Raw genomic sequence first — 27279 nt, 5'->3', positions numbered from 1 at the left:
ATGCTTTTTTTTCAAATTTTTACCATTTTGTTTCCCCCAATAGGCCACATACAGTAATATTGCCTTACAATTAGCACCATATAGTAATTATTGCAAACATCTTGTAGTAATGTGCCCCATCTTGGTCTCCATCTTGTAGTAATGCCCCATCCTGATCCTCATCTTGTAGTAATGCCCCATCCCGATCCTCATCTTGAAGAAATTTCCCCATCCTGGTCTTCATCTTGTAGTAATGTCCCCATCCTGGTCTCCATCTTGTAGTAATGCCCCATCCTGGTCCTCATCTTGTAGTAATGCCCCATCTCGTTCCTCATCTTGAAGAAATTTCCCCATCCCGGTATTCATCTTGTAGTAATGTCCCCCATCCTGGTCCTCATCTTGTAGTAATGTCCCCATCCTGGTCATCATTTTGTAGTAATGTCCTCATCTTGTAGTAATGTTCCCATCCTGGTCCTCAACTTGCAGTAATGCCCCATCCTGGTCCCCATCTTGTAGTAATGTCCCCCATTCTGGTCCCCATCTTGTAGTAATGCCACATCCTGGTCCCCTTCTTAAAGTAATGTCCCCATCTTGTAGTTATGTCCCCATCCAGGTCCCCATATTGTAGTTATGTCCCCATATCGTAATGATCCCATCCAGGTCCCCATATTGTAGCTATGTCCCCATATTGTAGTTATGACCCATATCGTAATGATCCCATCCAGGTCCCCATATTGTAGTTATGTCCCCATCCAGGTCTCTATATTGTAAATATATCCCCATCCAGGTCCCCATATTGTAGTTATACCCCTAGCCAGGTCCCCATACTGTAGTTATGTCCCTATCCAGGTCCCCATATTGTAGTTATGTCCCTATGTAGGTCCCCATATTGTAGCTATGTCTCCATCCAGGTCCCCATAATTTAGTTAAGGCCCCATTCAGGTCACCATATTGCAGGTATGTCACCTGTGCAGTACTTTACATACACATAAAAGAGAAAAAAAAAAAAGATTCTTCTCACCTGTCCTCCATTCCCTTGGTGTCCTTTCCGCACGTGGCCCACAGGCACTGTAGACTCCTTGACGATCCCGGCCAGGAGCTGCCGCCAACAGCGCTGCGTCCAGGCGCAGTGACGTATGACATCACTGGCATGCACAGGTGTCAGCTGCTGCCCTCTGATTGGCCGGCGGCTGGCATTGGTATTGCCGTGCAGAGAGCCGGTCTCTGACCGGCAATACATTTCAATTAAACGTGTGTCCATTTTTATTTTAGTTTTTTTGGGAGGGATGGGGCATTTAATTAACAGATCAACCTATTAATTAGATGATACAAGCGGGGCACTGGATGCTTGCCTTAGCAACTATTCTGAACATGTATAGCAGCTTCTCTCCATGGCCGATATTAAATAGATTAGAAGGGAACAATACCAGATAGCTGCAGCTAAACAGTATATATAGAATATAAATATTTTATTTACATGGTTCATATACAAGTATACTAAATGGATACTAGTTGCTTTTAAACATCATTGGTAACTATACAGTACAGACCAAAAGTTTGGACACACCTCATTTAAAGATTTTTCTGTATTTTCATGGCTATGAAAATTGTACATTCACACTGAAGGCATCAAAACTATGAATTAACACATGTGGAATTATATACTTAACAAAAAAAGTGTGAAACAACTGAAAATATGTCTTATAGTCTAGGTTCTTCAAAGTAGCCACCTTTTGCTTTGATGACTGCTTTGCACACTCTTGATGAGCTTCAAGAGGTAGTCACCGGAAATGGTCTTCCAACAATCTTGAAGGAGTTCCCAGAGATGCTTAGCACTTGTTGGCCCTTTTGCCTTCACTCTACGGTCCAGCTCACCTCAAACCGTCTCGATTGGGTTCAGGTCTGGTGACTGTGGAGGCCAGGTCATCTGGCGTAGCACCCCATCACTCTCCTTCTTGGTCAAATAGCCCTTACACAGCCTGGGGGTGTGTTTGGGGTCATTGTCCTGTTGAAAAATAAATGATGGTACAACTAAACGCAAACCAGATGGAATAGCATGCCGCTGCAAGATGCTGTGGTAGCCATGCTGGCTCAGTATGCCTTCAATTTTGAATAAATCCCCAACAGTGTCACCAGCAAAGCACCTCCTCCTCCATGCTTCACAGTGGGAACCAGGCATGTAGAGTCCATCCGTTCACCTTTTCTGCGTCGCACAAAGACACGGTGGTTGGAACCAAAGATCTCAAATTTGGACTCATCAGACCAAAGCACTGATTTCCACTGGTCTAATGTCCATTCCTTGCGTTCTTTAGCCCAAACAAGTCTCTTCTGCTTGTTGCCTGTCCTTGGCAGTGGTTTCCTAGCAGCTATTTTACCATGAAGGCCTGCTGCACAAAGTCTCCTCTTAACAGTTGCTGAAGAGATGTGTCTGCTGCTAGAACTCTGTGTGGTATTGACCTGGTCTCTAATCTGAGCTGCTGTTAACCTGCGATTTCTGAGGCTGGTGACTCGGATAAACTTATCCTCAGAAGCAGAGGTGACTCTTGGTCTTCCTTTCCTGGGGCGGTCCTCATGTGAGCCAGTTTCTTTGTAGCGCTTGATGGTTTTTGCAACTGCACTTGGGGACACTTTCAAAGTTTTCCCAATTTTTCGCACTGACTGACCTTCATTTCTTAAAGTAATGATGGCCACTCGTTTTTCTTTACTTAGTTGCTTTTTTCTTGCCATAATACAAATTCTAACAGTCTATTCAGTAGGACTATCAGCTGTGTATCCACCAGACTTCTGCACAACACAACTGATGGTCCCAACCCCATTTATAAGGCAAGAAATCCCACTTATTAAACCTGACAGGGCACACCTGTGAAGTGAAAACCATTTCCGGTGACTACCTCTTGAAGCTCATCAAGAGAATGCCAAGAGTGTGCAAAGCAGAAGAACCTAGAATATAAGACATATTTTCAGTTGTTTCACACTTTTTTGTTAAGTATATAATTCCACATGTGTTAATTCATAGTTTTGATGCCTTCAGTGTGAATGTACAATTTTCATAGTCATGAAAATACAGAAAAATCTTTAAATGAGAAGGTGTGTCCAAACTTTTGGTCTGTACTGTATATCAAATAATCATTTACTGCTCTAAATTATTTTGCCTTTCTGTTATAGATGTTCAACTTTACTTGACTATAGCTTGTATTTTTTCTTCCACGTGTTGCCAATGAAATACAATGAATAAAAATGGCTACTTCTCTGTGTGTGTTCTTTGATGTCTAATAAGTGATGATTTGTCTGTAAAACATTTCCCACACTCTGAACATGAAAATGGCTTCTCCCCTGTGTGAATTCTCTGATGTGTAATAAGATGTGATTTCTCATTGAAACATTTCCCACATTCAGAACATGAAAATGGCTTCTCCCCTGTGTGAGTTCTCTGATGTATAACAAGTTTGGATTTCTCTGTAAAACGTTTTTCGCATTCTGTACATGAAAATGGTTTCTCCCCGGTGTGAGTTCTCTGATGTCTAATAAGATTGCATTTCTCTGTAAAACATTTCCCACATTCTGGACATGAAAATGGCTTCTCAACTGTGTGACTTCTCCTCAAATGTGTAACAAGATGTGATTTCTCTGTAAAACGTTTTCCACAGTCTGAACATGAAAAAGGTTTCTTCCCCGAGTGTATTCTCTGATGTTTTACAACATCTGGTTTCCGACAAAAATATTTTCCACATTCTGAGCATAGAAATGGCTTCTCCCCTGTGTGAATTCTGTGATGTGTGACAAGATGTGATTTCTCAGTAAAACATTTCCCACATTCTGAACATGAATATGGTTTCTCCCCTGTGTGACTTCTCTGGTGTCTAACAAGATTTGATTTTTGATTAAAACATTTCCCACATTCTAAACATGAAAATAACTTCTCCTCTATGTAAGCTATTTCATGTTCAATAGCCCTTCTTTGACTTTTATTTTGCATACTAGTCTTTGTTGAAACTGAAGAAAGGACCTGATGTAAAGGATCAGATGATAGAGGTTTCCTTTGAAGGCCTGGAAACATATCTGAAGTGATGGCATACTCTTCATATTTATCTGGTGTGATACCATGATCTTCAGCAGCAAAATCTGAAAATATCAGATATCCATCTGAGCTCACCGTACATTCATCTGCAAAGAAATACACTTATTATTTTTTAATATCAGTGCTTTCAAAGTATATTTATATTAGTCTATATTTTATAACATTTTCATACAAATTGTAATAAAATTAAATTATCAACTAGCTAAGACAGTAGACCACAAAACAGGAACTAATGTTAGGCTACCAGATTGTGCTTCTTTAATTTTTCACTTCTTTGTTGAAGCAGTCTTCTCTGAAGGTTCATGCGTCACTGCGCCCGTCACCAATTGTTTCCAGTTACATGTTCAGTGGAGATTCTTAAAGGGGCTGTAAGTCAGTGCTATTAGGTGGTGTCTGTCTTATTAATCCCTGACACTTATATACAACCTAGCACAGAGCAGAACACACGGGGGGGAGCAGTATGGTCTTGTACAAATAAGATATCTCTTTAGTTCCATTTAAAAAAAAAATTCCAAACACTACACCTGTTCTAATTAGGGATACTTGAAAGGAGAACAAGTCCATTTATCCTTTTTTATTTTTTTTTTAGAAGTGAACAGAAATATTGCCTTCTAACATGGATGTAAGAGCACTTGTGGATCTGAAAAACTATTTGCAGTAGTGTTCTCTCCAAGCCATGGTTGCCAGTCCCAGGTTTGTTTGTAGATCACCTCCGTAGCTTAAAGTCTATGGACACCTTTATGCACTAAAAATCAGTAAACACATTTGTGGTTCTGCAGTTAATAAAGTTAAATCCATTTTTTTGCATTGAGATTTGCTTCTTACCAGAAACCCTCACAGCTGATGCTCCACCTCTTCCATATTCAATCTTTTGCTGCTGTGGGCGTTTTTCCAGCACAGGTCACCTGGTATATTTTGTATATTTTTGTTACTCATAAAATAGCACAGCACATTCCCAGCCTTGCCCTCTTTTCTCCACTTTTTAAAGTTGTTTAGTATAACCATGTCCACACACTACCAAAGCAATTTAAAAGGTCTCCATACACATTTGATGGCTGGCGGCTGATCGTTTGGCTGACAGCCACCTCATCTGGCTCACCCATATATAAAAGCAGTCGGCTGAATGAGGGCACCTATGTTCTCTAGGAGAATGCCACCAACTGACATGTTGGATGGCGTCTTACCTCCTGGAGGACTTTGAAATTTGCAGTCTGAATTCGCTCATACACGATCGATATCTCCGACGACTAGGCTGGCGCCCCCATACACATTAGTCTGTCGACCGAACCTGTCGATATTGGCTGGTTCGGCTGAAATTAGTGAAAAGATCACTGAATGATGTTTTATGAAAATTCAGACAGTAGCCCTGGGCAGAGACAGGAATGCACTTTAGAACACAATGTGACCAGGCTCTATTCTGTTATTTTACATTTTTAGAATGGAAAACAAAATTCTTCGTGATACTCTTTTTGGTAGCATTCTAACGCCTGACATGAATAAATATAATTTCGACATTTTTATTCATGCTATTTTCCGTTCACTATAAATATTGTGCTCATTATATTGTGCCGGTTGTTAAGATTACAGGAACACAGAATATGTCTTTGTTTATTTTAATTTGCCCTTTTAGTTTTATTAATAACACTATAGAGAAAAATCTTGAACATTTAATTTTTAGCCCTAATAATGTACTGGCATGTAAAGAAATATCTATTGTGGAAGAACGACTCACTTGGCTGCACATGGAGGTAGACACCGAACGCGGTCTCTTTAAGCTTCTGATTGGTTTATTAAAAACAACATAAACCAATGTAGAGTTCATAAAATAAATATGGCCTTTCTGGCATAATGGCAAAGCAAAATAAAAATATACAACACAGTCCTTACATCTACAGGGGTCCGCCGCTCAGGGTTAACAACACACACTATTCAGGTTAGACAAAAAAAGCTAGCCTCTCCAGATACTGAACACCAACCACATGACTCAACAGGCTGGCTATTTATAATCCAGGCCACACCCTGGGGTGGAGATATGAAGAACAGCCTCCTACCTGCTCTACAGATGTTCACATAAAACTTAGCCCATTAAAAATGTCTGATTAACCCTTTTGGCACATAACATGCTGGAGAAAACTTCAAGGTTTCACATCACTGAAGCCAACAGCCTCAGTGAAACATCTCCCCTCCAGCACTCTGCCAGTGACTTTGTCACACTGTATATACAGGTATATTATAGTGCAAAGAAGAAAGCTATTAACGTTTTTAGGCTGAGAAAATTCTCCTGTACACAACAGTATACCTGTGGCTGACAGGTAGTCTTTCTGCCTTATCAGGGGTGCTGTGTTCGAATTCTCTGCACGACAAGCTTCAAAAGAACAGTGTCTTGTGTTAAGACATGTCTGTGAACACAGAAGTTACTCTTATGCTATAGCTCATAAGTGTGCTATGGCTGCAGAGGAGAAACCGCCATATAAAACTGTGTACTAAAGTGTTTTTGTGTAAATGCAACATTTTTACAGTTAGGTCCATATATATTTGGACAGAGACAACATTTTTCAAATTTTGGTTCTAGACATTACGACAATGAATTTTAAACAAAACAATTCAGATGCAGTTGAAGTTCAGACTTTCAGCTTTCATTTGAGGGTATCCACCAGGGGCGGAACTACCGCCCGTGCAGCCGGTTCATTGAACGGGGGCCCCGAGGGAGAGGGGGCCCCTCCAGCAGGGCCGCCATCAGGGCATGACTGCCCTGACTCCAGTATGGGGCCCAGCCGGTAGGGGCCCCCTTGGGGGCCCCCATCTTGTGCGTCTCTCTCCTCATGGGGCCCCCGGCCCCATGCTAAGAGCCGGGTCCGGGACATCTCAGCGCTGCGCTGCTGCGGCAGCGCTTTCATGATTCCCCTGACTTCCGGTCATGTGACGGCGCCGTCACATGACCGGAAGTCAGGAGAACCTGGTGTCAGCGATTTGGACGAGCGCCAGGATTCTGCAGGGATCGCAAGGGGGTAAGTATAACAAGTTTTTTTTTTTTTAAATACAATTTACTAGGAGTGGGGGGAATGGGAGATGCACATGTGGTGGAGGGGGATGAGAGAGGTGCACATGTGGTGGAGGGGGATGAGAGAGGTGCACATGTGGTGGAGGGGGATGAGAGAGGTGCACATGTGGGGGAGGGGAATGGGAGATGCACATGTGGTGGAGGGGGATGAGAGAGGTGCACATGTGGTGGAGGGGGATGAGAGAGGTGCACATGTGGTGGAGGGGGATGAGAGAGGTGCACATGTGGTGGAGGGGGATGAGAGAGGTGCACATGTGGTGGAGGGGGATGAGAGAGGTGCACATGTGGTGGAGGGGGATGAGAGAGGTGCACATGTGGGGGAGGGGGATGAGAGAGGTGCACATGTGGTGGAGGGGGATGAGAGAGGTGCACATGTGGTGGAGGGGAATGAGAGAGGTGCACATGTGGAGGGGAATGAGAGAGGTGCACATGTGGGGGAGGGGAATGAGAGAGGTGCACATGTGGGGGAGGGGGATGAGAGAGGTGCACATGTGGGGGAGGGGGATGAGAGAGGTGCACATGTGGGGGAGGGGGATGAGAGAGGTGCACATGTGGGGGAGGGGGATGAGAGAGGTGCACATGTGGGGGAGGGGGATGAGAGAGGTGCACATGTGGTGGAGGGGGATGAGAGAGGTGCACATGTGGGGGAGGGGGATGAGAGAGGTGCACATGGAGGGGTGAGTGCTGCACATGGGGGGATTGGGAGAAAATGAGCTGCACATGGGGGAATTGGGAGTAGGGGGATAGCGAGCTGCACATAATGAATGTGGGGTGGGGGACAGTAAATGATAAATGATGATGGGGTGGGGAGAGCACGGACATGATATAATGAATTGGGGCAGGGGGTGCATGTAAATAATGAATGCGGGGAGCAGGAAGTATAGAGTAGGGGGCGTTGCGGATGCAGGAGTGTAACTAGTAACAAATTGGCGGAAAGAGTAGAGGTTCTAATTAAATTATATATTAAGTGCCTATTTACAGTTAATGGGGGCATCGTGGTGGATTACAATTTATATTTGGAATGGTAGGTTGCATAATAACTAACCATATATTGATGGTGGATGCACGTCTGTATTCAGCTGTGTAATGTAGAAGTTGGGGAATGTGCTCTAGATAACTGTGTTATTTTATGCAGAGACGAGTCCTGGCTGGAAGACGTGATGGCGGTCTGTGCTGGATGAAGGAGAAAAGCGTAGCTGAAGGACTTCACCTAGAGATGTCACCAGTGAGTCAGTGTATTACATGTACACTTACACTATATACTATGTACCGGGCTCCTGTGTATAATGTCACTGGTGATCACTGTATTACCTGTACACTGACACTATATACAGAGCTCCTGTGTATAATGTCACTGGTGATCACTGTATTACCTGTACACTATATACAGAGCTCCTGTGTATAATGTCACTGGTGATCACTAGATTACCTGGACACTTACATTATACATACCATGTATAGAGCTCCTGTGTATAATGACACTTATGGTAATATTAGTAATGTGGTGGTAATATTAGTAATGTGGTGGTAATATGTGGTCTGGTCATGGTGTGGCAGTTTTTCCCCCTTCTGTGTGGTATTATTCGGTCACTATGTTGTGGTAATATGTGGTCTGGTCATGGTGTGGCGGTATTCCCTGTATGTGGTATTATTGGTCATTTTTTAAAAAAAATGTATATGACACATTCCCTTAGAGAAAACTAAATAAAAATATATCTAAAAAGAGTATTGGATATTTTAAGAAAATTTTAATAGGTTAGAGTAGGGCCCGGCCAGAAGAGTCTACCTTATTGTGGTGGCGGCTTTAAAAATCTTTTGGCCAAAACAAAAGCTGATGGCTATGTATGTGGCACCGTCACATGGCCGAACGTCAGGAGAGCCTGGTGGCAGCGACGAGGACGAGCGCCAGGATTCTGCAGGGATCGCATGGGGGTAAGTATAACAAGTTTTATTTGTTTTAAATACAATTAATTAACTAGGAGTGGGGGGGGTGAGAGATGCACATGGGGGGGGTGAGAGATGCACATGGGGGGGGGGTGAGAGATGCACATGGGGGGGGTGAGAGATGCACATGGGGGGGATGAGAGATGCACATGGGGGGGATGAGAGATGCACATGGGGGGGGGATGAGAGATGCACATGGGGGGGATGAGAGGTGCACATGTGGGGGAGGGGGATGAGAGAGGTGCACATGGAGGGGTGAGTGCTGCACATGGGGGGATTGGGAGAAAATGAGCTGCACATGGGGGAATTGGGAGTAGGGGGATAGCGAGCTGCACATAATGAATGTGGGGTGGGGGACAGTAAATGTTAAATGATGATGGGGTGGGGAGAGCACGGACATGATATAATGAATTGGGGCAGGGGGTGCATGTAAATAATGAATGCGGGGAGCAGGAAGTATAGAGTAGGGGGCGTTGCGGATGCAGGAGTGTAACTAGTAACAAATTGGCGGAAAGAGTAGAGGTTCTAATTAAATTATATATTAAGTGCCTATTTACAGTTAATGGGGGCATCGTGGTGGATTACAATTTATATTTGGAATGGTAGGTTGCATAATAACTAACCATATATTGATGGTGGATGCACGTCTGTATTCAGCTGTGTAATGTAGAAGTTGGGGAATGTGCTCTAGATAACTGTGTTATTTTATGCAGAGACGAGTCCTGGCTGGAAGACGTGATGGCGGTCTGTGCTGGATGAAGGAGAAAAGCGTAGCTGAAGGACTTCACCTAGAGATGTCACCAGTGAGTCAGTGTATTACATGTACACTTACACTATATACTATGTACCGGGCTCCTGTGTATAATGTCACTGGTGATCACTGTATTACCTGTACACTGACACTATATACAGAGCTCCTGTGTATAATGTCACTGGTGATCACTGTATTACCTGTACACTATATACAGAGCTCCTGTGTATAATGTCACTGGTGATCACTAGATTACCTGGACACTTACATTATACATACCATGTATAGAGCTCCTGTGTATAATGACACTTATGGTAATATTAGTAATGTGGTGGTAATATTAGTAATGTGGTGGTAATATGTGGTCTGGTCATGGTGTGGCAGTTTTTCCCCCTTCTGTGTGGTATTATTCGGTCACTATGTTGTGGTAATATGTGGTCTGGTCATGGTGTGGCGGTATTCCCTGTATGTGGTATTATTGGTCATTTTTTAAAAAAAATGTATATGACACATTCCCTTAGAGAAAACTAAATAAAAATATATCTAAAAAGAGTATTGGATATTTTAAGAAAATTTTAATAGGTTAGAGTAGGGCCCGGCCAGAAGAGTCTACCTTATTGTGGTGGCGGCTTTAAAAATCTTTTGGCCAAAACAAAAGCTGATGGCTATGTATGTGGCACCGTCACATGGCCGAACGTCAGGAGAGCCTGGTGGCAGCGACGAGGACGAGCGCCAGGATTCTGCAGGGATCGCATGGGGGTAAGTATAACAAGTTTTATTTGTTTTAAATACAATTAATTAACTAGGAGTGGGGGGGGTGAGAGATGCACATGGGGGGGGTGAGAGATGCACATGGGGGGGGGTGAGAGATGCACATGGGGGGGGTGAGAGATGCACATGGGGGGGGATGAGAGATGCACATGGGGGGGATGAGAGATGCACATGGGGGGGGGATGAGAGATGCACATGGGGGGGATGAGAGATGCACATGGGGGGGGGATGAGAGATGCACATGGGGGGGATGAGAGATGCACATGGGGGGGATTATGTTTACATAACTTTGTTGCCTTATGAAGCGCAGGGGGGGGGCCCCCAAAAATTTCTTGCACAGGGGCCCACTACAGTCTGTGTCCGCCCCTGGTATCCACATTAAAATTGGATGAAGGGTTTAGGAGTTTCAGCTCCTTAACATGTGCCACCCTGTTTTTAAAAGGAGCCAAAAGTAATTGGACAGATTAAATAATTGTAAATAAAATGTTCATTTCTAGTACTTGATTGAAAACCCTTTGTTGGCAATACTGTGTTATGCACACGCCCGGGCTGACAGGCGTGTGCGTGATTTACACTGTGTTCCAAATTATTATGGAAATAATATTTTCTCAGATTTTCCCAAATTACCTATATGAATTGCAGTCATTGTAATTTTCCAGTCAAATAACTATTAGAGTACAATTGAAAATTTTTGTAGAAACTGCCTATGATAACAGTATATTTTTAAAAAAATAAAACACTCAAACTGCACTCAAAATGCATGTTCCAAATTATTATGCACAGCAGAGTTTTCAACCTTTTCATTTTAATAAAGAACAAAAAAAATGGTCATTTTTGAAATTATAAGCATTAGCAGGTTATTACAAACTGAAATCAAACAGTTTTCAACTCAAAACTTTATTCTAGGTGATGTTACATTTGCACATAGGACCCCTTGTTCGAAAGGAGCTTCTGAGGCCGCCTAGAGCGGCGAGCAAAGGCAGAGCAGAGCGAGACCGCCTAGAGCGGCGAGCAAAGGCAGAGCAGAGCGAGACCGCCTGGAGCGGTGAGCAAAGGCAGAGCAGAGAGAGACCGCCTGGAGCGGCGAGCAAAGGCAGAGCAGAACGAGACAGCCTGGAGCGGCGAGCAAAGGCAGAGCAGAACGAGACAGCCTGGAGCGGCGAGCAAAGGCAGAGCAGAGCGAGACCGCCTGGAGCGGTGAGCTAAGGCAGAGCGAGACCGCCTGGAGCGGTGAGCAAAGGCAGGGCAGAGCGAGACCGCTTGGAGTGGTGAGCAAGGCAGAGCGGGCAGAAACCGCCGGAGCGGTGAGCAAAGGCAGAGCAGAGGGGACAGGGCTCTGTTTACACGGAACAGATTGGAAGGGAAAGGCAGAACCAGATACACACAAGATACTTGCAATGAAGTAGCGAGTGGACTCTAAACTCACAAACGGAAGTACAGCGACAAAGAGTAGGAGTTAGGTGCAGGTTCAGACTCTGCAGAAAAAGGGAAGGTACGGGCATAGAGAAAGATAGGTAACAGAGCGTTCAGACAGGAACTGAGTGTTCAGAGAGGAACTGACACTGCAGCGAGATACAGGAGCGAGTCTGGGTATGCGGCCCCCAGAAAAGGCGGAACGAACAGGCTAGGAGCGTGTTCAGACTGGCCTGGAAATACAGCCTCCAGGAAGGCGGACAGACAGGCAAGAAAACACAGATAACAGATCTAGGTATGCGGCCCCTAGAAGGCAGGACGTACAGGCTAAGGTACAATTCAGACAGGAACTGCTACTGAAAGAGATACAGGAGCCAGTCTGGGAATACAGTGCCCAGAGTGGCAGAAATAGACAAGAACAGAACAGGACCTGGCACATTCAGAGTCAAGGAGAACACTGAATGATAGCGTTGCTCAGGCATCAGCTTCCAGGTGAAGCTGGTTTAAATATCCAGTGACAGACAGCAATAGGCTGAGGACGCATTAGGGGTGTGCCCACAGCAGCTACAAGAAACAGTAAGTAACCGGGCCGCCGCCCTAAGCAGTTAGAACAGAGACAAACAGACAGCATGAATAGAAGCCAGGCTAGCAGACTGGACTGAAGATCAAGTTTGCGATCTTGCATAGTGAGAGATGGTGCACTATGCAAGCCCGCCACCAGGCATGTTACAGACTGCCTGAAGTATTGAACTCATGGATATCACCAGACGCTGTGTTTCCTCCTTTTTGATGCTCTGCCAGGCCTTCACTGTGGTGGTTTTCAGTTGCTGTTTGTTTGTGGGCCTTTCTGTCTGAAGTTTAGTCTTTAACAAGTGAAATGCATGCTCAATTGGGTTGAGATCAGGTGACTGACTTGGCCATTCAAGAATATTCCACTTCTTTGCTTTAATAAACTCCTGGGTTGCTTTGGCTTTATGTTTTGGGTCATTGTCCATCTGTAGTATGAAACGACGACCAATCAGTTTGGCTGCATTTGGCTGGATCTGAGCACACAGTATGGCTCTGAATACATCAGAATTCATTCGGCTGCTTCTGTCCTGTGTCACATCATCAATAAACACTAGTGACCCAGTGCCACTGGCAGCCATGCATGCCCAAGCCATCACACTGACTCCACCGTGTTTTCTAGATGATGTGGTATGCTTTGGATCATGACCTGTACCACGCCTTCGCCATACTTTTCTCTTTCCATCATTCTGGTAGAGGTTGATCTTGGTTTCATCTGTCCAAAGAATGTTCTTCCAGAACTGTGCTGGCTTTTTTATATGTTTTTTTTAGCAAAGTCCAGTCTAGCCTTTTTATTTTTGATGCTTATGAGTGGCTTGCACCGTGCAGTGAACCCTCTGTATTTACTTTCATGCAGTCTTCTCTTTATGGTAGATTTGGATATTGATACGCCTACCTCCTGCAGAGTGTTGTTCACTTGGTTGGCTGTTGTGAAGGGGTTTCTCTTCACCATGGAGATTATTCTGCGATCATCCACCACTGTTGTCTTCCGTGGGCGCCCAGGTCTTTTTGCATTGATGAGTTCACCAGTGCTTTCTTTCTTTCTCAGGATGTACCAAACTGTAGATTTTGCCACTCCTAATATTGTAGCAATTTCTCGGATGGATTTTTTCTGTTTTTGCAGCTTAAGGATGGCTTGTTTCACCTGCATGGTGAGCTCCTTTGACCGCATGTTTACTTCACAGCAAAACCTTCCAAATGCAAGCACCACACCTCAAATCAACTCCAGGCCTTTTATCTGCTTAATTGAGAATGACATAACGAAGGGATTGCCCACACCTGTCCATGAAATAGCCTTGGAGTCAATTGTCCAATTACTTTTGGTCCCTTTAAAAACAGGGTGGCACATGTTAAGGAGCTGAAACTCCTAAACCCTTCATCCAATTTTAATGTGGATACCCTCAAATGAAAGCTGAAAGTCTGAACTTCAACTGCATCTGAATAGTTTTGTTTAAAATTCATTGTGGTAATGTCTAGAACCAAAATTAGAAAAATGTTGTCTCTGTCCAAATATATATGGACCTAACTCTAAGTGCAAAATCCACATAAAAAAAAACTGTGTGAATATGCCTTAAAAATGCAACATGTAATTCTACAGTGGAATGACAGAGTACAATCTGTGACTTCTCTGCATTTAGTGGTTATTTTTCAGGATGGAAAACAATTGTCATGTCAGTTTTGCCCATTGAAATTTTGTCGCTACAAACTTGTTAGTAAAAAATAAAAGATAGTGGAAAGAGCTTGTGTTTTTCTCAAGTGGTTAATAAATAAGGTTATTGTGCCAGTAAAAGCTACGCAAAAAACTGTAAAATACAACATGGAATTACAACAGCCAGTAAGCGAGTATAATTCAGTGGTCCCTTCTCACCTGTGCGGTTATCGGTAGGATTCTCCTCTTTACACCGCTCATCACCCCTCACATATGTCTCTGTAGTATTAATATGGGGCAGATCTTCACCCTGAAAAATAATGTAAAAGTCACAGGCAGATGGAGAAGTCGTAAGAAATTATTTAGAAGTAGCAGTAAAGATCATAAATAAACATGATGACACAAAATGACAGCAGTAGTTATCAAATAGCTGCAGGTCTCCTGTATAAACTCAATGTGTCGGGTCCTAATTCTTACCAGCAGTCTCCATAGCCAGAAAATTGTGAGAAGATCCAGACAACATCTAATGTCTATGATCAGCTTTATCCTGTCATCTCCACCAAGTATAAAACATACACTGAATGGCCACATTATTAGACACACCCATAAAAGTAGAGCTTGTGTGAATTCATTTGCATTACCCTATTCATCAGATTAGTCAGTAATCTATGGGAACTGGATATGAGCCCTGAGACCATGTCTTACTTGACGGAATTCACGGCTCCTATTTTGATTAGCTGGCCATGTGCAACATCATGGATGAGGCTTGATGCATACCTGATGTTAGGAAAGGCCGGCTAAACAAAAGATGAGTAGCGGATGCTGGCAGAGAGGAGGCGGTTCTCAGGGTTCCCATCCAGCTTGGCTGCTGGACTGAAACCAAATCTACCATCTAGTATTGAATTCACTTTCAGAATGTCAATAACTTGGTACATCATAGATCATACTTTCTACTGGGTTATAAAATAGTTCTGCTGAAAAAATGGTCCAAGACAACAAGTTATTTGTGGCAACTGCAAGAAGCCTAGATGGAGGTGATGACATGCTCTGAACAATCCGTTCTACCTTGTCCCAGAGATGTTCTATAGGATTAAGATTTGGTAACTATGAAGGCCGAGGAAGCAAGAAAAACAAGCTTTCATGTTCCTGGAGGAAATCAATGACTATACGACCATTGTTACATGGTACATTGTCCTTCTACCCAGGATAAACATCTGCCAAGAAGGGATGATCTTGGTTGACCACAATGCTTAAGTAAGCCTTAGTTTCCAAACATCCATCCACGGGGCTTAGGGCAGTAGGAATAACAGAAGGTACATTGTGGAGATCAGAAATCTTCAGGAACAAATTATGAGTAAGCTCCTGAAGGCAAATGAATACTTCTTTTTTGTATGGGGGAACTGATAAATGTGGTGTCATGGAACGAGAAGGATATGAGGGAAGCTATTAAATTTACAGCTAATTTTGAGTATATTAAAAAGTTATCTCCAGCTACAGTCAGGCTACAAGAAACGCATATGACTCAGTGCAATCTTTGCATAGAGTATCGATGCAACATGGGTATCATGCACTTCATACATCTTAATCTAGAGAAGTAAGTCTCCTCGTTCACAGGAGCATTCCTGTAATATACTGTATGTCATTACCCCTCTAAAGACAAAGAAGGGAGATATATTGGTGTTCATTACACCATTTATCAATGGGAATGTATTATTGTCATATATTGTTCTTCAGCACACCATGAAAAAAGTATTAGAACATTTGTCTAATTTAGCAGATGTACCATTCCATTGTCCTTGGGGATTTCAATAAAGTTATTAATGCAAACATGGATAAAATCCAGAAGAGGGGAGTGAAAGAGAAAACGAGATCACTAGGTTTAGAGGATGTGTGGAGAGTTAAACACTCAAGAGTTAAGCAGTTTACCTGTGCTTCATTTACATTTAAGACTATCATAAATAGATCTCGCTTTGGGGAATCGGAAAGCACCGTTATATACGGATGTAGTAGAACATCTTCCAAGAGGTTTTTAAGACCATTCTCCAACAGTAGTAAAAATAAGATGGGAGAGACTTAAGACCCCTTATATACATTAGACTACTGTTGGCCGATCCCACCTATATCGATGGGTTTGACCCCCAGGCTAGTGTGTATGGCAGCTTCAGCCAACTGATGGTTGGGGGAGATGTCGATAGCGTATGTTCAATTTCATACCGCTGATATCATTGCTCCCCCGTAGACAAGCTGCCAGTCAACGTGTCAGTTGGCGGCTTTCTCATAGAGAACACAGGAGCAATCGGCTACCGTACACGGGAGAGTCGGCTGAGATGACTGTCGGCCGAACGATCTGCCGAAGCTCCATTCAGACGACAGCTATCTAATGTGTATGGTTAGCATCAGTCCTAGAAGACAGTTGGGGTACAAACTTAACCTGTTCTGGCTTTCTTTTATTAATAGGGAAAGGGTGTTAGAGCAGATTAAGGATCAATTCCACTTTAATATAGATTGTATTCGAAAAGACATATAATATGGGATGTCGGTAAGGCATTTCTTGGGGTGTATTTATTGGGGAATTTACTTCCATTAAGAATAAGTCACAAAAGCAAGGCAAAATGATTAAAAATATGATAATAGAGGCGGAAAGCACCTCATGCAACAGAGACTCTCTATGTAACTGGAAGGATGTCCAGATAACCTATTGAGAATATGTATTAGAACAAGCAGATAAGAATCAGATGTTTATGAAACAACAATATTATGAAGAAAGAGAAATGACTGAGAGGCCATTAGCTGGAATGGCAAGGACTCAAAAGGAATTTTGTATATATACCAATATATACCCAAATATGTTGAGGAATTAACAGTTACAGCTGCAGAACATTTGACTATTGCAAAAATTATTTATCATACCAGGAAAATTATTACAAGACATTGGATACAGACGGAATCACCAAGATTAGTGGAAATAATAAAAGTGCTGAAGGTGACTGTACAGCTAAAAAACTGATCGTTTAATATATATATATATATATATATATATATATATATATGGTGGTCCAAAAGTAGGTGGACAGAAAATAATAACATTTATTTTGATTTATATATAAAATTATATTTACTAACACAAGCATAACATTGACAATTAAATTTTATTCTGAACAATAATACAAAAGCCCCTAAATTTTATCAACGCAGGTGCTCAAACTGTTTTCCATTACAATTTGCACAGCTTTGAAGTCTGCCTCTTACGCTTCAACAAACTTTTTTGCACAAGTCTCTTAATTTCTTGAAATGCATCTCTTATGTAATTTTTCAAATCACTGACACTTTTTGGTTTTCGACTATAAACTTTGTCCTTGAGTACTCCCCAAAAGAAAAAATCCATTGGGGTCAAGTCTGGTGAACGTGCTGGCCAATCAAATGGGCCTCTTCGACCAATCCATTTATTAGGAAATATTTCATCAAGATACTCGCGGACTACTCTTGAATAATGTGGAGGGGCCCCATCTTGTTGGAAATAAAGGTCATTTGAATTAGGCTGTTGCTGTAACTGGGGAACAACTTGATTCATTAGAATTTCGAGATACTTCTCTCCTGTGACTGTTCCATCAAAAAATATTGGTCCTAAAACACCAAAACTTGAAATATCACCCCAAACATTGACACCAGGCTCATTTAGTTGTTGCTCTAATGTTAAATGCATGTTCTCATTATACCAGTAAATACAATTATGTCTGTTAATATCTCCGGATAATTTGAAAGAAGCTTCATCACTCCACATAATGTTATCTAAAATTACTGGATTTTGTTTGATAAATCTCCCCCTTCATAACCTTATTACACTTTCTGTCCACCTACTTTTTGACCACCCAGTATATATATAATTTCTCCCACTGATTTTGGTTAGAATGTCCTGGAATAGTTTCAGAGCTTCTCACAATACTAAAAAGGCTGGAAATGAGCAAAACATAGGTGAAGCAAAATACATAATAAACAAGTGAAGTACTGTGTGTGGTGTAAAGCAAGAACTGAGTGGGCCTCATAAATGATGCAAGGATAAAAATGTTCTGCAGGCCTAAAAATGTGTGAGCGCTACCATGAGTCCTGGGTCATTCTAACAGTAAAGGATCCTTAGACCACTCATATGTGGGAGCTTTTCATGCATGGAGGGGACTCACAATTTTGCCTAAGAACACTGCCATGAATAAAGAATGGGATCTAAAAATCCTCAAAAGCAAATTCTCCCAAACATCGAGGAGTAATTGGTGAGGGGACAATGATTTGTCCAGCATGAAGAAGAGCATGTCACAAGGTAAAAGGAATAACTAAGTGGCTTTGTCAACAAAAGATTGAAATTTCGGGTCCATAACCAGGAAACTCCCCCGATCTCAATCCCATTAAGAACCTGTGGTCAGTTCTCAAAAAGCAGAAGGACAAACAAAAATACAGTTTTGATACACTCCAAACACTGAATAGGCAAGAATGGGTTATAAGTCAGGATTTGGCCCAGAAGCCGATATCCAGCTGCCAGGGCGAATGGCAGAATTCTTGAAAAATGAGGGACAACACTGTAAATATTGAATTAAAAATAACATCCATCCACAGGTATCAGAAGACCCATGATGTGTCCAGACAAATATCACCCGTGCCATTATTCCATCTCAACCAGTCTGAAATGTAAACTCCCCGACAGGGCAGATACATGAATTCATGCTATTTGAGCCTAATTCTGACCTCCCATCAACATGGTGCAACAGAAATCTGGATTCATCTGACCAAGCAATGTTTCCACTGCTCAGTGATATTTTGCTCTTTGTCCAACAAAGTTTTTCCTTTCAGCTCCATTAGACAGCAAGGGTACTGGTTACACAGATCTAAATATTTTCAAAAATTGTCAGGTTCAGTTATGAAATGAGCCATTTCTTTATGATTTTGACCTCCTTAATTGAAATCTGACAATGAAAAATTTTAGTTGACTCGTTTCTATGATATCAAAGAGTTTTCCCTTTAGTGCTACAAATAACTAATGCATAACAGTTTCAGTTCTTTGAAACACTATTATTTTTGCAAATATAAAGATGCAGAATATTGTATGTCAATTTTCTGATATTTAATTTAGCAAAATTCAAGTACCTAAAACGTGTCTAAAGACTGAAGCGAATTATAAACAGTTACAGAAATTGCACTACAAAATTTGTACTTCATTCACTGACAACTCTTTTTTTCTTGTCTCTTGTACTCCTTCATCGGATCATCTCTTAGAATTGTACAACAGTAATCTGCAAGCAATGATGGATTCCATTCTCCTTGATATCTTTTCTCCATAGCCACAATATCTTGGTGAAATCTCTCACCGTGCTTGTCACTCACTGCTCCGCAGTTTGATGGAAAAAAAAGTCTAGATGCGAATGTAAGAAATTAATTTTTAAGGACATTTTACAGCCCAGATCCTTATATGTTTTGAGATTTTCCACCAACTCTTCATAGTTATCTGTTCTTGAGTTTCCCAAAAAAATAGTTACCACTAATGTGAATGCTACCCATGCAGCCTTTTCCTTGCCCTGCAACAAACGGAGAAACTCCTCGTCTTGAAGAAGCTTACGAATCTGAGGTCCAATACAGATTCCTTCCTTTATCTTTGCTTCACTCAACCTTGGAAATTGATCAATGAGATACTTGAATGCTTTTGCAATTTTATCTATTGACATTTACAAAGTTCTTCATTAGGCCCAACTTGATATGCAATGGTGGTAACAAAATCTTATATGGTTCAACAAGTGCTGTATGCAGGACATTTTTACTCCCTGGCTGAAGTGAATGTCAGAGAGGCCAGTCTCTTTTATCGTAGTGCTATTCTCTTGCACAACTATCCCACTCACACAGAAAGCAGCAGTACTTTGTGTATCCACCCTGGAGACCAAATAAGAGGGCAACCACCTTTAAGTCACCACAGAGGGGCAACAAATGTTGGTCATAGCTCAGGCACCTCAACAGCTGTTTCATACTGTCATAGGTTTACCTGTGGACTGCATAACCAACTGGAATTGAAGCTAGCGCATTGCCATTATGCAACAAGACGGCTTTTAGGCTTGTTTTGGATGAATAGATGAAGAGCCTCCATTCCTCTGGATTATGACTTATTTTCAGAACTTCCATTAAACTGTTGATGTTGTCGCATGCCACAAGATCACCCTCCATGAAGAAGTATTAGACAAGATCTTTATCACTGTTGTGGAACAAAGAAATCCGAACATCGCAAGCTAAGAGAATCCACTGCTATAGCCTGGAACCTAAGAGCTCAGACTTACTCTTGGGCAGATCCAAATCTCTAAAAAGATCGTTCAGTTCACTTTGTGTTATAAGGTGTGGTTCAGTTTAGGTTACTGAAAGAAAATCTGGCTCATGATAGTAAGATGATTCAGGACACCAAGCACCCTCATCTTCCTCACTTGACTCAACAGAAAAGGTTTCTGGTGCTTTTGGAACGGGCAGTTCTTCTGTATATGGTACTTTGTGTATTACAGATGGAATGTTTAGATACTGTAAAGTCCACTTCTTCCTTGAAACTCCTTTACTAATGGGGGGCACCATGCAGAAATAGCAATTGATAGTGTGATCGGTTGGCACTCTCCAGATCATTGGGACTGCAAAAGGCATTGATTGCCTCTTCCCATGCAACTACTGGGTAAGCTGTGAAGCACATCTATTGCAGAATGTGTGGAGCCCAACTCTTGTCCTGATCTCCTGTTCTGCAGCCAAAGTACAGGTTGCAGGCTTTCCTTATCATGGTAGACAAGTTTTGCCTTTATGACGCAAAAGTGACTTCTCCGCATATGTAGCAAAAACTATCCGTTTTGTTAAATCAAAAATGAGGCACATCTGAAAAAACACATATAAACATGTCAATATGCTAAGAAACTAAGCTAAGAAATCCTAAAGCTGTATACCTTACACAGAGAGCATTTACAAAAGTAGGTGATGCAACTGTAATTAGGGTTACGTCATTGGAGCAGAGTTGGCGTCTTTTGATTGGTCACCCTAATATGATAGAATACTGAGGGCTCAAAAGACTAAATAGATAATGTAAAAGACTAGCTACTAATAAAGCAATAATGATGATCAAATAATAAAGATAAAATTTTTCTATAGGCCTTCATAAAAGGTGTAAATACCACCTCCTCTGGATCTTAAAAATTAGAGCCAGTCAGCAAATTTAAGCATCATATTCGTCTTCAGCACCACAAAATTAGTTGAGTTCAACTGTTTTTGTCTCTGAACCAATTTTGCTGTAGGACAGTGTTATCTCCAGCTACAGCCTGCCCAAATCTGTGCTAAGGAACAACAAATTCAGACACATTAGACAACAACACTGTATTCAGCAATTTACATGGCTGTGCTCCACCTGATCATCTGAACGATTCTATAGAACTTGCTTGATGATTTATTTATGTTCCAAGGATCCCCTGGGCTGGATGTTTTTCTTCCTACACGACATTGTCAGTATACTCTTGACACGATTGCATGTAAAAACTGCTTGAGGTTAGCAGTTTTTGAAAAACTGGTCCTGGTTAATATAATACTGATGACCATGTTTGAATATGCTCAGATCACTAAATCTTCCCATTCTAATGAAAATTCACACTGAAATCAAATCACTTTATATCGTTCTGCACTCCAGGATCATGGATCTAATTTCCACACAAAAATGTTTCAATTGGGAGAGGATCTCTCTAATAAATTGTCCATTCAGTGTATAATCCTAGTGGATAAAACAACACTTAACAATAAACCTTCACAGCCATCTACACATCATATGGAAAATTTCATGACACTTTCTCTCCATCTACCTGATGATCCTGAGGCACATTGGGATCTTCTTGTTTACAGTCCTGTGGAAGAAGAGGATGGGGACATCTCTCTGGTGTTGTCCTCTTACTGGATAGAACTGGAGGAAACACATACAGGGACTGAATTCATTCTTTACATACAGATAATTATAGGCCGTGTGTATTTAGTCCTGTCTATTACCTGGTGATGTGAGGGGCTGGGGAACCTCCATCATGACGTCCTTGTACAGATCTTTGTGTCCTTCTAAATACTCCCACTCCTCCATGGAAAAATAGACCGTGACATCCTGACACCTTATAGGAACCTGACACATAAAATGATACTGTCATCCCCCGATCCCTTCATAGCGTTACTGTATAATGTCCCAGCATTCCCAGCAGTGTCACCTCTCCAGTCAGCAGCTCAATCATCTTGTAGGTGAGTTCTAGGATTTTCTGCTCATTGATGTCCTCATGTATCAGGAGGTGAGGTGGAAGCTCTGTGATTGGGCTCAGGGGTCTTCCCCATCCCTCAGACACAGGGGCCTGACAGCGCTCACTAGAGGTCTTCTTCACTACTGTGTAATCCTGGTTATGGAGAGACACATTAATAAATCTCACCACAGACATTTCCAGAGTCCTCACCTCTCCAGTTCTGTCCATCTGTTATTCCCATTGATAAGAATGATGTAATGTGACGTCATCAGAATCTCTCACCTCTCCAGTAAGCCGGAAGAGGATCTCTAGGGTGAGGTGTAATATCCTCTCCGCCATCTTGTCCCTGTCCCCATTCATCCTTGATGGGTCACTTAGGACAATTCTCTTATATAGAAGATCTCCACTGAGAGGATCCGATATTGTAGGGACCTGAATGGGGAGAAGATGACGATGTAACATCATAAAGATCCAATGTAAGAAATCTCCAGTAATAAACCAGCGAGCCACATCAACTGTGTACTAAAGCCAGTCTAACAACACATTTATCAATGAAGCCAATCACAGAGATCAGTGCTGTATGCTGTCAACCTTGGCAAAGCTGATGAGCTCAGTGCCTGCTGAGGTTATTATTTTAAATATTTTAGAGAGTTTGAGTAACACATTCCTGAAAGAGGACACTCCCTTTAATGTCCCCTGCGCCCAGTAATGGGGGGTCTCCACACACCTCCACCTGCAGAGCCACCACCACATATATGGTTGCTCTGTGCGCACAGGACCTGTGATGAGGTCACAGGAGGGGAGGAGTCAGGGGTCACATGATCAAGGGCCTCAGTGGATGCAGGACTCTGCTGTGCTGGTTGTCATGGTGCTGGATGAGGTGAAGGTTATGTGTGGGGTCAGGAGGGGTTTACAGTGTGGATGTAGCACAGCCGCGTGTGTACGAGGTGTACGGAGCAGAGCCGCGTGTGTACGAGGTGTACGGAGCGGAGCCGCGTGTGTACGAGGTGTGCGGAGCGGAGCCGCGTGTGTACGAGGTGTGCGGAGCGGAGCCGCGTGTGTACGAGGTGTATGGAGCGGAGCCGCGTGTGTACGAGGTGTACGGAGGGGAGCCGCGTGTGTACGAGGCGTACGGAGCGGAGCCGCGCGTGTACGAGGCGTACGGAGCGGAGCCGCGCGTGTACGAGGCGTACAGATTGGAGTCGCTTGTGTACGAGGCGTACGGAGCGGAGCCGCGTGTGTACGAGGTGTACGGAGCAGAGCCGTGTGTGTGTTTACGAGGTGTAAGGAGCGTAGCCGCGTGTGTACGCGGTGTACGGAGTGGAGCTGCGTGTGTACGAGGTGTACGGAGCGGAGCAACGTGTACGGAGCGGAGCCACGTGTGTACGAGGTGTACGGATTGGAGCCGCTTGTGTACGAGGTGTACGGAGCGGAGCAGCGTGCATACGTCGTGTACGGAGCGGAGCCGCGTGTGTACGAGGTGTACGGAGCGGAGCCGCGTGTGTACGAGGTGTACGGAGCGGAGCCGCATGTGTACGAGGTGTACGGAGCGGAGCCGCGTGCGTACGAGGCGTACAGATTGGAGCCGCTTGTGTACGAGGTGGACAGAGCGGAGCGACGTGTACGGAGTGGAGCCACGTGTGTACGAGGCGTACAGATTGGAGTCGCTTGTGTACGAAGTGGAGCCACGTGTGTATGTGGTGTACGCAGTGTAGCCGTGTGTGTGTACGAGGTGTATGGAGCGTAGCCGCATGCGTGCGAGGTGTACGGAGCGGAGCCGCGTGCGTACGTGGTGTACGGAGCGGAGCCGCGTGTGTACGAGGTGTACGGAGCGGAGCTGCGCGTGTACGAGGTGTACGGAGCGGAGCCGCGTGTGTACGAAGTGTACAGAGTGGAGCGACGTGTACGGAGCGGAGCCACATGTGTACGAGGTGTACGGAGCGGTGCCGCGTGCGTACGACGTGTACGGAGAGGAGCCGCGTGCGAACGCCGTGTGCGGAGCTGAGCCGCGTGTGTACGTGGTGTACGGAGCTGAGCCGCGTGTGTACGTGGTGTACGGAGCTGAGCCGCGTGTGTACGTGGTGTACGGAGCTGAGCCGCGTGTGTACATGGTGTACGGAGCTGAGCCGCATGTGTACGTGGTGTACGGAGCGGAGCCGCATGTGTACGAGGTGTACAGAGCGGAACAACGTGTACGGAGCGGAGCCGCGTGTGTACGAGGCGTACGGATTGGAGCCGCGCGTGTACGATGTGTACGGAGCGGAGTCACGTGTGTACGAGGTGTACGGAGCGGTGCCGTGTGTATACGACGTGTACGGAGAGGAGCCGCGTGCGTACGACGTGTGCGGAGCGGAGCTGCGTGCGTACGAGGTGTACGGAGCGGAGCCGCGTGCGTACGAGGTGTACGGAGCGGAGCCGCGTGCGTACGAGGTGTACGGAGCGGAGCCGCGTGTGTACGAGGCGTACGGATTGGAGCCACTTGTGTACGAGGTGTACGGAGTGGTGCCGTGTGTGTACGACGTGTACGGAGAGGAGCCGCGTGCGTACGACGTGTACGGAGCGGTGCCGTGTGCGTACGACGTGTACGGAGAGGAGCCGCGTGCGTACGACGTGTGCGGAGTGGAGCCGCGTGCGTACGAGATGTACGGGGCGGAGCCGCGTGCGTACGTGGTGTACGGAGCGGAGCCGCGTGCGTACGAGGTGTACGGAGCGGAGCCGCGTGCGTACGAGGTGTACGGAGCGGAGCCGCGTGCGTACGAGGTGTACGGAGCGGAGCCGCGTGTGTACAAGGTGTACGGAGCGGAGCCGTGTGTGTGTACGAGGTGTACGGAGCGGAGCCGCGTGCGTACGAGGTGTACGGAGCGGAGACGCGTGTGTGTACGAGGTGTAAGGAGCGTAGCCGCGTGCGTACGTGGTGTACGGAGCGGAGCCGCGTGCGTATGTGGTGTGCGGAACGACGTGTACGGAGCGGACCCGTGTGTGTACGAGGCGTATGGATTGGAGCCGCGCGTGTACTAAGTGTACGGAGCGGAGCCACGTGTGTACGAGGTGTACGGAGCGGTGCCGAGTGTGTACGACGTGTACGGAGAGGAGCCGCGTGCGTACGACGTGTGCGGAGCGGAGCCGCGTGCGTGCGAGGTGTACGGAGCAGAGCCGTGTGTGTGTACGAGGTGCAAGGAGCGTAGCCGCGCGTGTACGAGGTGTACGGAGCGGAGCCGCGTGCGTACGTGGTGTACGGAGCGGAGCCGCGTGCGTACGTGGTGTACGGAGCGGAGCCGCGTGCGTATGAGGTGTACGGAGCGGAGCCGCGTGCGTACGAGGTGTACGGAGCGGAGCCGCGTGTGTACGAGGTGTATGGAGCGGAGCCGCGTGTGTACGAGGTGTACGGAGCGGAGCGACGTGTACGGAGCGGAGCCGCGTGTGTACGAGGTGTACGGAGCGGAGCCGCGTGTGTACGAGGTGTACGGAGCGGAGCGACGTGTACGGAGCGGAGCCGCGTGTGTACGAGGCGTACGGATTGGAGCCGCTTGTGTACGACGTGTACGGAGCGGAGCGACGTGTGTACGAGGTGTACGGAGCGGTGCCGTGTGTGTACGACGTGTACGGAGAGGAGCCGCGTGCGTACGACGTGTACGGAGCGGAGCAGCATGCGTATGACATGTACGGAGTGGAGCCATGTGCGTATGACGTGTGCGGAGCCGCATGCATATGACGTGTATGGAGCGGAGCCGTGTGCGTACGACGTGTATGGAGCGGAGCCCCGTGCGTATGATGTGTACGGAGCCGCATGCATACGACGTGTACGGAGCGGAGCTGCGTGCGTACGACGTGTACGGAGCGGAGCTGCGTGCGTACGACGTGTACGGAGCGGAGACGCATGGATACGACGTGCACGTAGCGGAGCCGCGCGCGTACGAAGTGTACTGTGCGGAGCCGCGTGCGTACGACGTGTAATGAGCGGAGCCGCGTGCGTACGACGTGTACAGAGTGGAGCCGTGTGCGTACGACGTGTACAGAGTGGAGCCGCATGTGTACAACGTGTACGGAGCAGAGCTGCGTGCGTACGACATGTACGGCATGGAGCTACGTGCGTACGACGTGTGCGGAGCCGTATGTGCAGAGCAGTGTATGTACGAGGTGCACGTAGCGGAGCTGTGTTTGTAGGAAGTGGATCCATATGTAAACAATGTGTGTACGGAGTCGTGTGTGTATGATCCAGTATGTATGAATGGGAGAAATGTGCATAAGATGAGTAATGAGCGGAGTTGTGCATGCACGGAGTCGGAGCCGTGTGTGTACAATGTGTACGGGACTGAGTGAAACTATAGTTCATGTCCTCTACCTCCCTGATGTGAGTGTTCGCATATTCCCGGATATATTGCACTGTACACATGCACCCTACTTTTCACATGATGTAAAATGTGATTCATCAGACTCTGAACCTCCTGAGATCCAGAGTGGCGTAAAAACTGTCTATGAGCATCCAAAACATCAGGTATATTATAGATGGAGAGAACTTCACGATATCTCTACCATCAAGTCATCAGATTAATCAGAAATCCACCATCTTACATTCCACTAGTGCAGCATCCATGGTGGATACTAAACCTCATCAGTTTTGATAAAGGGGCATTTAGACCTGATTAGTTAGAATCTTATCCAAGCTCAGTACGACCATTGATGGCTTATATGATAAAATTGGTAACCTAAAGGAGAAATCCATCCATCAGGAGTTTATTCTGATAATTAAAATGGAGGTAAGTCAGAACTAACAACACCCAGGTAGGCTGGAGAACACATCTGGAC

The 27279-nt window shown here is 44.8% G+C and overlaps 2 protein-coding genes across 2 annotated transcripts in view; both read right to left on the bottom strand.

Annotated features, from left to right (window-relative positions):
* The window catches only part of LOC141272036 (uncharacterized), a 242984-nt gene that overhangs the window by 180908 nt on the left and 34797 nt on the right, over nt 1–27279 (bottom strand). Inside the window, exon 8 of the mRNA XM_073682326.1 lies at nt 3225–3839. Coding sequence (XP_073538427.1) covers nt 3225–3839 — 615 coding nt within the window. The remainder of the gene's footprint in view (nt 1–3224; nt 3840–27279) is intronic.
* LOC141272034 (gastrula zinc finger protein XlCGF66.1-like) lies at nt 19446–23259 on the bottom strand. Its single transcript, XM_073682324.1, has 6 exons — nt 23201–23259; nt 22756–22905; nt 22447–22626; nt 22241–22364; nt 22060–22157; nt 19446–21091 (listed from the first exon to the last, which is right to left on the bottom strand). Exons 2-6 carry the CDS (start codon nt 22831–22833, stop codon nt 20996–20998), a joined length of 576 nt encoding a protein of 191 aa, XP_073538425.1. The 5' UTR covers nt 22834–22905; nt 23201–23259; the 3' UTR covers nt 19446–20995.

This window comes from Phyllobates terribilis, unplaced genomic scaffold (genome assembly GCF_046119375.1).
Source record: "Phyllobates terribilis strain yellow unplaced genomic scaffold, ASM4611937v1 Scaffold_5__5_contigs__length_657084704, whole genome shotgun sequence".
NCBI classification, from domain to species: domain Eukaryota; kingdom Metazoa; phylum Chordata; class Amphibia; order Anura; family Dendrobatidae; genus Phyllobates; species Phyllobates terribilis.
Note: the sequence above shows the minus strand (reverse complement) of the source record. Positions and strands in the feature narration are given on the sequence as shown.

Coding starts and splice junctions, on each gene's coding strand:
- LOC141272034 (XM_073682324.1), bottom strand. CDS start 22,833: ATGAATGGGGACAGGGACAAGATGGCGGAGAGGATATTACACCTCACC. Junction 22,365..22,446: donor TTGAGCTGCTGACTGGAGAG/GTGACACTGCTG, acceptor TTTATGTGTCAG/GTTCCTATAAGGTGTCAGGA. Junction 21,092..22,059: donor ATGTGCCTCAGGATCATCAG/GTAGATGGAGAG, acceptor GTGTTTTTTCAG/ATGTGCCTCATTTTTGATTT.